The following is a 13,995-nucleotide window of genomic DNA, read 5'->3' on the forward strand; positions in this document are numbered from 1 at the left end:
AGAATATGCAAAATCCAGTTTTTCAATTTGATTTTAGCTCTGATATTATGATAATAATGGTTAACGGATGAAAAATATGATATCATGAAGTTAAGAAGATGTAAAATAATCTGTAGTTCGAAAATGCGAAATTGAAAGGAAATGTCCTCTTAAGCATTTTATAAAGTGTGATTTTGAAGTTATCGGCAATAAAAACGAACAATTTTATCTAGTGAAATAAACTCTTATTCATTAAAATCCTTTTTTTTTTTAACAGTATGGGAAAAAATACGATATGCCAACTGCACACATTAAACTTTCAAAAATGTTAAAATATGAGACAAAATTAGGTCAAACAATGAAAGAAATTGCAACAATATTTAAAGACAATCCTTAAAGGTAAATTACTGTGCGCGAATATTAAACGGTGCTTTTTCCGCGTAATAAAAACAAGAGTGAAATAGCCTGAAGAAAGCAACTTTAACATTGGTGAAAAGTTGACTGAAAAATTTGATTTAATAGTAATGTAAAATTAGTATTTCGGAAGAAAAAAAAGTGTGTTTAAATTAACTTTGAAAAATTGATTAAAAATAAGAAATAATAATTATACGGAAATCGAATAGGTATTATTGAAAAGCATTTTTTTTTTTAAATTTAAAAAATAGTTTGAATTGCAAAAATAATTTTTTATTTATATTCTGAAGTTATGCCAAAAATATTTAAATATTTTTTTCATGTGCATTTTTCTTTTTTAGGGATCGTATTAACGTTTAGTAGCGTAATGAATCATTCTAGATTCTAAAGAACATGTACGCCAAATTTGTTCAAATTGTTCTAGATGTGTGTATTTGTTTGAAGTTCAAACAGACAGTCATAATATTACGTACTATGGATCGATAAATTTTCTCAAGTTTAATTCAAATTATGTCCAACGCTGAATATTATGCAATTAAACTAGCAAATAATGTTTTTTCGAAAATGCAATAAGTTTATATAACTTTATATTCCTTAATTCGGAAAACAAATAATGCTTTTGAAAAATGTCTTAAAATGTTGACTTCGTTGCCTTGAAAATACCTTCCATTCTTCGAAATATTTCTACTTATAGGTCATGTTATTTTTTCGTTTGCAAGATGCAAACTAGATTTTCAACATTAAATTTGCTGACACGTTTTTGTATATCGTGCGTATGGATTGATAATATTAAATTGCGATTTTAAATATACTGCATATCGTTCTATCTTTTATGATCGTTTGCTTAATATATTTTAATTAGTTAAATTTCGTTTTAATACGTTAATCCCCAAGTGAAACAAATCACAGGTAATGAATGTATTCAGTCACACATGCTTATGATTTTTTTATCGGCATCTCCAAGACGGTTCATACAATATAAGTTAGTAATAATAATAATTGGTAAAGTATGCTCTATCGAACAAAATAACATTTTTGGATTATTTTGCGTCACTTTTTTTTTCTTTTATTAATGATTTATCGTTATCTGATGAGTTATTCGATATCGGATCGCTAAATTTGGACTAATTCCTTTTTGGAATCCTGGGATGATCATCCTCTTCATCGGATAATATATCAACAGTTATTTTTGGAAACTTAGCTTTTTCTTCTGGTAAATTCCCGCAGAGCTTTAAAAAATATGTATAACATTATGTGTTGAATTAAAATTTGTGATACGAGCAATTTTGTTCTATATTACTTTGCTCTTTACTGTGCTGCTAACAGAATGCTATTGCGAATATACGGCAAGTGTGAATATGGACACTTAGTGTTAAGAATCACGTACACTTTATACGGTCTGCTTAACAATTTTGATGTAGTGAGACATATTACACATTCAAAAACTTTATTTTTGGCAACTTAAACAAAAATTGTCTCTATGTCTTTATTATTATTTTCCATGTATAAAAGCCAGCTGTTTTTCCGGTTCCGTAGGTCGAAACAATTCCGTATATTCTAGCGATTAAAATGTTGAATTTATTACAAATTTTCGTTTGCGTAATTTTTAAAAATTTGGTTATGTCAGAATTTAATAGCAGTTAAAATTTTTAAAAAATACCGAATCACCAAATAAAAAAATAAGTATTTAAATTTTTATTTAAAATATTGTGTGCTATATATTTTTATCATGACTGTAATTTTTTTTTTAATAAATTGGCTTATTTAAAATTTCTGGGCTAAATATTCCTGAGAAGATGCCGGAAGATCATTTAGAAATAGATTAGAAAAGTTGGCAGCGTTCAAAAAACTGACGCAGCAGTTGAGGTTTAGTTTATTTTAGTTGGGCCAACACCGTTTCCTAGATATGTGTATACGGAATTTTCATAGGTAGGATACCAAAAGGAATTCCGATTTCCAATGTGATGTTCGTGCGCAGAGATTAACAAAAGGAGCATAAAATTAAAAAGGTATGTTATTGCAATTTAGCAGATTATTTGTATTTGAAATGTTTTTGTCTGATACCGCCTCCCCCCTCCCCTTCCCCGTATAAGAGGGGAAAAATGGGCGTGTTCTGCCTTCCATTTTCTTTTATATTTCCACATAAGGATATCGTAGATAAATTATGGTAAAATATAGTTTCAGATATGTGTATGCGATTGTTATTGTTTTTCATTGATAAAGAATTTCTAGAAAAACATTCAGCATTATCTTTTTCATTAACTGTTTGTCACTTTTTTTTTTTTTTTCCAATTTTATGTATTTTGTACTTTTGATATTTTCCGGCGAAATCATTCCAAGTAAATGATTTTTGCGGCATCGGAAATTAGAGTAAAAAGCCACTATTATTGTTAAAATAGTTGCGATTATTTTTACTCTGATTTTCTTGTAGTATTAGTGCTAATTATGGCGGCGTGACAGTTTATTAGTTGGCACAAATGTGCTCAATAAAACACAGAAAGTTGACTGAGTTGTTTTTAATTGTCAAAGTGTTTGGAAAAATACCGTGACCAGAAATATATGTAATGTGAATAGCAACGGTCTTGTAAATAAGTGCAATAATCAATGACTGATTTCCAATTAGGCAGACTAGGCAGTTGCCTAAGGCAATAGGCTAACAAAAGCTTTATTTTCATAGTTATTAAATAAATAAATTGATAAAAATATAAATTTTCTGAATTGTATTTTTATATTAGGATAATATTAACTTTTTCCAAGTATAATGAATCAAGTTTCTGTATGTTTTGTTACGTTCGTTTAGTAATTAGAATATTTATGAAAACGAATATCGATAATATTATGTATATGTATAAATGCGGATGTCGGACAATCTGGAATCATGAAAGATAAACAAAAACAAAGTATAAAAAATAAACAATCTAAAAAATCATTATATTAAAAATGTGACTAATACTAAATTGACTATCTTATTAAAAATAGATTTTAGTAATATATGCGGCCTAAGCCTACAAAATACCTTAAACGCGAAAGTCGACATCAATGCTAAATAAATCTGTTATCTTTTCTTTTTTTCTTTTGCTGTATTCTCTAGAATGGGCGATAAAAGACCAATATATTTAAAAGGAAAACGATGCTTCTTTTTGATAAATGCGGACCAAGTTGACAGATTTTTAATTTTTTGTTTATTTTGCAATCGGGTTATCTCATGAAAAAGAACATACTGTATAATATCTTATTAGCCATCTATGCTTATGAGATGAAATTGTTAAAAAAAATAAAAATAATGTGTTTTAAAAACAGTTTGTGGATGCGTCGGATTTAAAATGCTCCAATTACCACGTCAAACATAACACAGATGTAAATATCTCTCAAGAATTCGGCACTTATTGAAGTCATGTCAATCGGGCTGGAGATAATAGCTGGAACAAAAATTGAAAGAGGCAGTAGGCGGCTCAGAAATCTTCCATGACATCTGACCGCGATTCAGATTTACGAGTTCCATCTTGAAATAATCTGTAAAAAGGTACAAAAATTGGAAAATTTTCTTCAAACTAAACTGTAATTTAATTCCAGATCAAACTTCATTTATAAAAGTAATTATTCGTATTTAATGTTTTTAACATTCACATTTACCACATTATACTGTTATGTAAATTCCTGTTAATTATTTATTTTCGTGCATTAAAGAAGAAAAAGTAGCTTTTTAATTTATAGTGCGTAATAAATTTTTATAACTGTTGTCTTTTGTGATATAAATATCATAAAAATAAGTCTCAAATGTCCTCGTATTATAAGCTATTAATGTAGAGGGAGTGTTGTCATTGATATCGTCCAAACCCTTAAATTGCAGTTCAAAATTTAAATTCCATTCTCTAAATAGATGTCGAAGCTTTCAAATGGAATTTCTAATCACTAAAACTGAATTTGTATGAAAACAATTTTTAATTTTTCTTCTCTTATTCGGAAACTTTTTTTTTTACTTTCTTATATACGTAGTATAGAAAAAACGTATCAATCGTCAAAAAATTCGAACTCGAGATCTTGACGAATCTCCATGCTCCTTGAGTACGAAAAACACATTTTTGGAAAATGTGCATCTGTCTGTCTGGGACAAATATAAGCCAAAAACGCATTGAGCTAGACGTTGAATATTTGGTATAGGATCTTCACACCAAATTTGTAGATTTTTGTCAAATTTTTTATAAAATCTGTTCAGAAGAAGCCCTATAAAGGAAGAGAGCTAGATAGATCAGATTCGGTACATAGATTTAACATCTGTAGTATAGACATTTGTCAGAATTTGAGCCAAAACCAATAATAGTTTGACTGTCTGTCGATCTGTACTTTCAGAAACATATAAACGCGATAATTCAAAAACGTAATTGTTTAAATATATTAAATTAGGTATGGACTTTTGACACAAAACAACATTTGTAGTCACAATCTCTCATTGGATTGAGAAAAACATGTCTAAAGCACAAATTCGATTTTCGTATACTATTAATCGCTAAAAAAAGTCGCCAAAAATCGCATGATAGACTCAATAATAATGCTAACTTCACACCAAAAGTTAATATTTCGCAGTAGTACGCCAGCGTCATGAAAGGCGTTTTCTGGCATGACACGTTTATTAGAATATCCGAGAAAGTTTTGAAAAGACCATTCCCGCTTTTTTTTAATGACAATACACAATTCTTACGAACCTCCTTTTTCGCCTTCGGGCTAAAATCGTTTCCAGAAACATTCGTATTGCCAACTTTATTACGCAGTGTAGGTGAATGGGTCGGCATCTCTTGAATAGCTGCTGCTTTATTCTTAATCTGAACTTTTGCTACATTACGATCCTCAGAAATCATAAAAATGAAAGATTACGTCTAGATTTGCATATAATTCATGGCTAAGAGTGCATAGCTACTTGAATTAATTCCTCATTCGTGATTCCTGAAGCGGCGATTTGTCTTGTAGAGCATTCAATGTTTTGATAAATCTTTCTACGAATTCCCTTTTAGCACCGGACGTTTAAGTGCGAGCGTATGTGCGCGCCACAGCGTGAAAATTTTCCGTTTTGGCCTGAGTTTCCGAAGAACATGCCAATTAATTTGAATACAGCTGGTGCATCTCTTTATTTGTTACTTCTGCGAACTATTTTTCTCCTAGTTAAATAGTGTTTCGTCAAGTAGAACACGTGTTTGTTCTGTGTCGTCATTCTCCCACTCGAATCGGAAAAGAGTTGATGTTCTTCATTTTATTTTTTTTCTGCTAGAATGCTGACATAAGCGGAACTGCTTCGTTAACATCGTGTTGTGGTAGAATGTTTTTTTTTTTTTTTTTTGCTGAAATGGCTAAATTTTATATTTTCTTTTAGCAAGCGCATAATATGACTTAAATGATTTTTGAATTATCTCGCCAGTTCTTTGGCGGAAAAATATTTGTTTAGATGACCTGGTTTGTTTGTTATTTTTATGTTCTTGTCTATGCAATAACTGTAATTTATTGATACGTTTATATTCTTTGTATAGTAATTGTTTGGGCTCTACATAAAAATTTCCAAATATTTTCCTTTCGGAAACATCGTGTTTAATTGAACTTACTTCATGACAGTCAATCTATTTTGCAAAGATTATAAACCTAATGTCCTGATAAAGAGCACTTTTACCAAGCAGGATACCAGTGCATTAATTGAACTATTGACTGTTGAGGATATGCATTAAAAAAAAAAAAAAGCGCTAACTATAGTGCCAATTATAAGTGAGGGTTAATGTCCTTAAAAAAGAAACAGAGAATGAATTTCAGAATAGAGATTAAGAATTTTGTAACCAAAAGTATTAAAAACAAAACGAGTCTTAAGATTATAATATTTTCGGTGTTAATGACATTGATTAAGTTAAAATATTCAGACAACTTTATAGGGAGACATAAAAATATTAATATCACTTTTACTATTTATTTCTTCTAACTAATCCATATTGGTGTATGTAAATTTGTCATCATCATATGCTTTGTAGTTTTAATTATGAGCATATGCGACGTAGATTGGGAAGTGAGATTCGTTAGAAGCTTTTTTTTTTTAACATTAAATCTATGTAATCTTTTTAATATGATTTGCTTATCTCTTAAAGAATAATGAGAATACTTTGTTCAGTTATATTATAGTTCAATCACAGTAGTTCAAAACTGGGAAAGAGTTACCACCTAGGATAAAGAATCGAAATCCAGATTGTCCAACAAATCTGTGGCATTGATCCCTTAAAAAAAAAACTTCACTTCTTTGTGTACTAAATTAGACTCGCAGTATTCTACGAAAATAACTTTTTAATGGTTTTTAAAAGAATTAAGAATATATTTTTTGAATAAACTATTTATTTATAAATAAAAAAAAATAATGCGAAACATTAAATTCAAATCAGGGACACGTTTTTTATCGAGGCCAGGCATTCAAAATTCTAGAATCACTGATCGCTTTAGTTAATTAAAAAAGCCCTGTTCTTACTTTTCTAGGTAACTTTATGGTTCGGTTTAAACAATACTTTAAAAAAAACAAAAAAAAACAGCAACAGCATATTGGCTTTGATTGATTAGGGCTATGTTTTAAAAATATTTTATGGTATCAAAAGTAGAAATTTGACTGCCAATGATATGAAGTAATGTAAAAATTATTAGTATTTTAAAGAGTACCTGAGACCTTCAATTATTTACATTGATTTTGATATGTAGGGCAACCTTACTGCGATGTAATGGTTACACAAAGAGTGTGAAGAATTTAATTATTTTGTCTAATCTGAGCTTTTAAAACAATGTAATATAGAATAATATCGAAGTTTTCTAGACTTCTTTCATACAATTTTAGTTTGGGCATTTCAAATATCAAGGCTGGAGGATTCTTAACATTTGACTTAATCTTAACTTTGTGAGTTTGAAAACTTTTTTTAATTAAAGTTATTTTATTTAGACTAAATTAAAAAAAACTTTGAAATTCCATTCAGATTACTGCTGTGAATGTCTAATTTATTCTCATGATGTATTTTTGTTATTAAGTAATTAATAAAATACTTGTAACATTGTTCCCAATTATCTCTATGACTAATCTTTTCAAATTAGTTTTCAGAGAAATAAATTTAGAAATAATTTTAAAAAGATTTTTTTTTAATTGCGGATATTGTACCTATATATTTATCGTGCATGTTATCGCTATTCAAAGGACCTTTATGTTAATTCTAAAATTGAATAATAACGTTACTGTTTAGTACTTTGTATATTCAAGGTATAACGTGATGAAATATACTAATGTCAAACATTATCAATATTCAAGAGTAGAGAAGAAGTATATAGAATATTATGATAAAAAAAATGTGTATCTTGTTCAGATATCGTTCCTTAATGAGTTTTATGCGTTTTATGCACGATTTGAAGCGATTAGCGTGTGTTAACCTATTGTGTTGTGATGGGAAAAGAATGCTTGTTTCTAATGCTACAACCCTACACCATGTAAACAATTCTAACATACTCCATTTTTAATAAAATGTGGCGCTTTGACGTTTCAGTAAGTAGCAAATGATTTTCGTCCTTTTTTTTTTTTTTTTTTTAATTTTATATCCCATGGAAATATATTCTAAATTTCATCTGATGATATATTCTTTAAGTGAGTGAATATCTGGTGTTGCTGTGAATTTTTTTTTTAAGTCCATCATATTTTTGTTTTATGACAATGCTAAGTTAACTTAATTCATAAAATGCATTTTAATTTACTAATATTAATAAATAATTGTTGCGATGATTAAAATGAAAAGACTACAAAACACATTGTGCACTTTTTTTTTCAGCTTAAATTTATTAAACTCAGAACTACGTTCGGTACCCGAACTGGCGTAGATTTTAATGCCAGACAAGTGTACCAAATATTGATAATGAAACACACTGCGCAACTTAAGTTTTTATTAAATGAAAACTTTCCTCATGCGTGCATTTCTTATTAAAAATTTATATGTATCAGCGAAGCATCTCTATTTCTATTTTTGTTGCCTGCGTGTAGTTTTAAGATGCAGTTTGCATTTTGTGACACTGTTCTTGTTTTTTACCAGAATCCAAATGACCTCTTTGAGCTGCTAGAGAGGTTGTCTACTAGTCGCCTGGATGATCAGCGATGTGCTCTTCCTCTTCTGCTTCAGGTATAGTAACGCATTTTAATTATCAATTTGCTGCGCCATCATGCGAAATGAATCGAATCCTTCACTTCCGACTGTCCATCTCCGTAGGTGGACCCGAAACTCCGTGGGTACGTCTTGAGTTCATTTGAATCGGAAGCGTGAACTCTTTTAAAGAAACAGTGGGGGATGGCAGGCAATTAAAATAACTTTCTTCAAACACTTTAGTAACTTTTCATTTGAATTAATTAAATCGGAATATTGTGGCTGTAAACATGAGGTTGCTACATTCATCAACTTATATGTACTATCCTTTAGCTACACGATTTTGTTTAGTTACTCCAGCTTTCTTTATTCTTTGGGTAGTTTTTCTTATCTTGTATTTTTAATTTAAAATTATTTTGGATAAATTAATTGAAAGCTCCGAAACAGTTTACTTAAATTATTTAATTGCGTGGAAACGAAGGGATGCAAATACCCATTTGATACAATCCAATCAGAAACAAATTGTCATATTGTTAATTTATATTTTAGTATTTTAAACTGTGCTGTTAATAGTTATTATTTTTTTATAATTAAAACTGCTTATAGCGTCAAAAAAATTTGATATTTTTAACTTTACCTTCATAAAATAGCTATATTTCTTCGTTTATGGAAACACCTGACATACATAGATTTGAAACGGCGAAAGTTCAGAAGTTAAATTTTTAAAATGTAGCTAACTAAACCCCTTGTAATAAAAGGATATATGTAATTCATTTATTTATTTATTATTTTTTTCCATTCAGAGGGGTTTTTTCTCCCCTCCTCCAAATTTTTGTGTAGATATGTCATACTTTTTTAATGGCTTTATTTAAGATTTTATATTGTAATGATATCTGTCAAATCTATTTATTTCTAAAAAGTATAATATGTTTAAAAGACTATTTTCAATGAAAAATATCCTTTTTTTTAAAATTTTTTTTTTTATTTTTTCAAGTTATATGGTATTTAATAATTTTTTAAAATTTATTGAAAGGAAAATAAGTTAACAGTAATTATTGAACCTATCACAGCAGTATTCGATTGCTTTTATGCTGAATTCTTTTTTTCCTGAGCATACTTGTTTATATTTATAACTTGATGATTATTGCATCACAATGCCTTTTCGATTTACTACTAAGAAGAAATATTTTTATGCTGTTTTGTAAGAAAAACAGCGTATTCTCCTCTCTCTTTATATATGATTTATATTGGCATATCCGTGTCCAAATCTCATGTCCACACTTTTTATACTTTGTAGTTTATGCTAAGAATTTTTCGCTTATTTTAATCATAAAACCAACAAGCAAACAAAATAACTTACATTATTACACCATTTTTATGTTTGTCCATAAAATTTTCCCATTGTTAAGATGTTCATTGGTCGCCTTTGATTAAATTCTAAGTGGTAATTAAGGTAATTGGTTACTTGCAATTTTCGTTTTCCCCGGTGTATATCACTATTCTCCCTCTGATCTTTACAAAAGTGCAAAAGGAAGGAATAAAGCTGATTCTGAACGAAACTCTGAATAAATACTGTGAAATGTTATGTCAAAAGTAAAATATAATTTTAAAATTCCTGAATTGTTTCGGCATTTAAAGGCGAAGAAAATGAAACTCCTTTTGCCACTTTAAAGAAAGGATTTTTTTAGTCGGGTTAAAAGGGCAAAAGAAATAACAATTCTTTAACATTATTTGTAGAAAAGAAAAAAAAAGAGTTATCGTTTGTTTAAAATACACCTTATATCTTTGAGACTTTTCGTACAATAATAAAATTCAATCAAATCCACTATTTAAGCATTTATATTGTTAACTATTCAAAATTATAAGATGAGCTGTTTTCACTGAATTATAATATCAGTTCGCCTATAATGTGCGCAAAGAAATAAAGATATTTCTGCCAAGTATTTGAAACATTGTACATCATTTAATCTTTATCCATTTTTTAAAAATCAAATCTAGGAGGAAAAACAGAAATGTATTTTTGTTCACTGAGATTTCATTAGATCGATAAATCGAGGTTTCATCTTGATAATGGAAAGTGCACTACAAAAAAAAATCTTCTATTAGAATCGTATAATCTTACTGTTTATACGATCGTTTACTGGTGAAATTATATGAATATAATCAATAATATTTAAATGGATGTACCCGAAATAGGGCATCAATTAACAGTCAAAGAAATCCATTAGTTTCGCGCCAGTGGCCAATTAGTGGTTTGCCCTAAGTTCACCTACAAGAAACTCCGTTCATCTTCAACGCTAAAAGATGGGAAGGGGGATTGAGGGGGGGGGATATCGCGTACGTGAATGAATACGTGTGTTCTTTGTTTCAGCTTTCATTGAGCTTATGGGCGAAAGGTGGAGATTTTAATGACCACTGGCGATAAACGATTTCTCTGCATCCTATTTAAATTGGGGCGCCCGTGTTACAAGTGTGTCAGAGATCGGAAACCTAGGCTTACAGGTACAGCTAAGACCGTCAAAATAGGCCAATTGAATTCATGCATCACTGCAGGTGTGTTACGTGGCTCTCCGTCCCAGCCCTCCCCCTCCCCGCTGCCTCGCATCTGTGGCCTTGGAAATCTCAGACTGGTTCTGTTATGCATGCACCCTCCCCGTCATCGTGTTGTACGTGCGTTCTATGGGCTTTAAAGAGCATTATTTGGCTACCCTATCATGGCCCTCACATCCTGCCATGCAAGAAATTAGAGGATGAATGATAATAAGAAGTGATTGTGATCTTTTTTTGGCTGTCCAAAAAATAACACTTGATTGCATGAGCATAACACTAGGCTGTTTTATTCCTTCCTGCCTTCCACCCCCACTACCACCACCTGTGATTCTTATCTCATGGTAAAGATGCTGTTACTCCTGTATCGTTCACTGTATTTCAAGCAGTATTTTTTGCATGCTTCAGGGAACATGTTTAGTGGTGTATTTGTTAAGGTCATATGTGTTTTGTGTATTATGAAAGATTTTTTAAATTTTACAGCAATTTTGAAAATTACGCAAAATTGGTGCAAGTTCATTTGAATAAACTAACGTATTTCAAAGTATGTGTTTTGCTGTTAATATAAATATGAAGAATACATTAGTTTGTATTGTATTTACATGTTTATAATAATGTAATTATGCTGTATTAATATTCTTCCTGCTTTTATTGAATGCTTCATTATTATTTATCGTAATTTTAAAATTCAGCTAGCTTTAAATACTTTTAATTTAAAACATATATCATGAATATATAATTAGGTATTCAACATCCTTGCATATGGTTATGTTAAATTCACAGTTCATTTAGTTTTCCGAATTTTCAGAATTTCATTATTTGTTTTTCAGAAACATTTCGACAAAATAATATAAGTGAATAACTAGTGATTCAGTAAATAACTTATGCTCCTTTTCTCTTTTATTAGACCTCTGATCCGCAACAAAAAATGAAGAAAGAAAACGATTTTCTAAAAGAAGTGAGTTCTTTTTACATGATAGTTGAATTTCAATAATTTACTTTCAAAAATATTGATTCACATTTATGTTTTAAATGTTACAAAACAAATATTTGAGTTTAACTAAATTAATGAATCTTTTTACTACAATTACTTAAATCAATATTTGTAATATTACTAAAAGTTAAAGTAATGAACATTTTTTTAAAAAAGCTAATTATTGAGCTGACCACTTTATATTCTTAGAAGGTTAAATTTCTGTAAAAAATAAAATTAAAATAATTTTTTTAAAGTATATCTTATCGGAGTTTTTTTAATTCATTGCTGAATGTTTCAATTAAAATGAAAAGGGGACAGAAAAAAAGAATTAAACTTAGCTTTTGGTATTTTTTTTGTTTACCGAAGGCACCATTGTCAGTGTTCATGCTTAAGGACAAGTGCAGTAACAGATTTGATTTATTTAAAATTTACTGGATTTTATATTATGAACTACTTAATATTATGATTTTCTAAGTATTATTCAATGTGAAAATCATGCTTTCTTTGTATGCCTTTTGAATTTGTTATTAATAGTCTTAGATTTTATGGATGTTCTTCCTGATCCATAATTTTTTTATGTGTTTTTTATTACATCATTTGATTTATGATCAATTGAATGTCATTTTTTAAGTATTTGTTACTTTGGACAGACATTAAAGTAGTAATAAATGAATCAACAAATCATTATTATTTGAGGTTACCTAATATTTACTTTTCAAGTGTTTTATGATGTTGACTTAAGCACCTTGCGAGAACACTTTCTTTGCAATAAAAGTTATATGAAGCTGGAAACATAATATCTTCATATAATGTTAATATATTTATTTTGTCTTTCTACTATGTGTGAAGTTAGTTAATATAGTCTTATTTTGTTTTCCACTTAGTCAGAAACTTTGATACTTAAAAAAAAAAAAGAGATTTATTTGTTAAAATGAATAATTCACAAAATACATTTTGTACTAGGAATTTTTTTTAAATGTATCTTTTAATTTGCAAAAGCATTTATTAATTTAAATTTTTTTATCTAGTATCGTAATGATGTGAGTATTTGATTATTCATTTTATTATTTTTGATAAATATTTTTATGTTAATATGCTGTTTCTTTTATGCTTTTGTATTTAAACATTTTAAGAATTAAGATATTAGCACATTATTTACCATTCAGCCATTTTGTTTGATAAATTTCACTATAATAATTGTTTGTTTTTATCTGAAATTTTGAAAACCTGTACCCTATTTCTTAAATATTGTAGATGGCTTATGATTTTCTTTTTCTTTCCTGTAATTATAAATTATATCATCAAACAGCTTTATGTAAATATTTTAATTTTGCAATTTCTTTTTTATATTTTTACAGTTAACAATATTGGTGATAATTAATTAAAGGTATATTTAATTGGTAATTTTACAACTCTGTTTAATCCAACTAATCATGCATCAATGCAATATTTTATTGTTACAGCAAAAGATAAAATTTTTGTTGAAAAGAGCAATTGAACTTTCAGAATCTCATTCTGTTTTTATTATGTTGCTTTTGTTGGTAATTAACATATACAAACTTTTTGTGCTTCAGATGAATTTATAAAAATCAATAGTAGCTTACAAATCCATTGTATAAGTTGAAACATTTTTTTTAAAAATCAAACATTGTGTTAATTAAAATCTTGCTTTCTATTTTATGTTCCTAAGTTATATACATCTCTAACAGTAAAACAATTTATTAAATTTGTAACTTCACACTGAAATATTGACACAAACATTCTTAATCATTGCTTTCTTATATCATATTTTTAAATTTTAACTAATATCCTAATTTTTAAAACACTTGTGTTAATTTATGAAGTGCTGTCAATGATAATTTTAATTTGGTGATGTTTATCTTGCAAATAAATGTAAGTTCAATATTATTTTGAGAGTGTGGCAGTATCTGCTTTTCATTTAGCTTATTTCAT

General features: G+C 28.7%; 1 protein-coding gene across 7 annotated transcripts in view; it reads left to right on the forward strand.

Moving 5' to 3' along the window:
• LOC129983881 (rap1 GTPase-activating protein 1-like) overlaps positions 1-13,995 on the forward strand; it is a 70,708-nt gene that overhangs the window by 41,224 nt on the left and 15,489 nt on the right. For 5 of the 7 annotated variants that reach the window (XM_056093565.1, XM_056093561.1, XM_056093562.1 and 2 more), the window contains exons 3-4: positions 8,472-8,558; positions 11,974-12,024. In XM_056093565.1, the coding sequence (XP_055949540.1) occupies positions 8,472-8,558; positions 11,974-12,024 (138 nt within the window). Of the gene's footprint in view, positions 1-2,310; positions 2,403-8,471; positions 8,559-11,114; positions 11,411-11,973; positions 12,025-13,995 lie in introns of those variants that run through there. The other 2 variants (XM_056093567.1, XM_056093566.1) reach the window with 2 other exon arrangements.

This window comes from Argiope bruennichi, chromosome 9 (assembly GCF_947563725.1).
Source record: "Argiope bruennichi chromosome 9, qqArgBrue1.1, whole genome shotgun sequence".
NCBI lineage: Eukaryota > Metazoa > Arthropoda > Arachnida > Araneae > Araneidae > Argiope > Argiope bruennichi.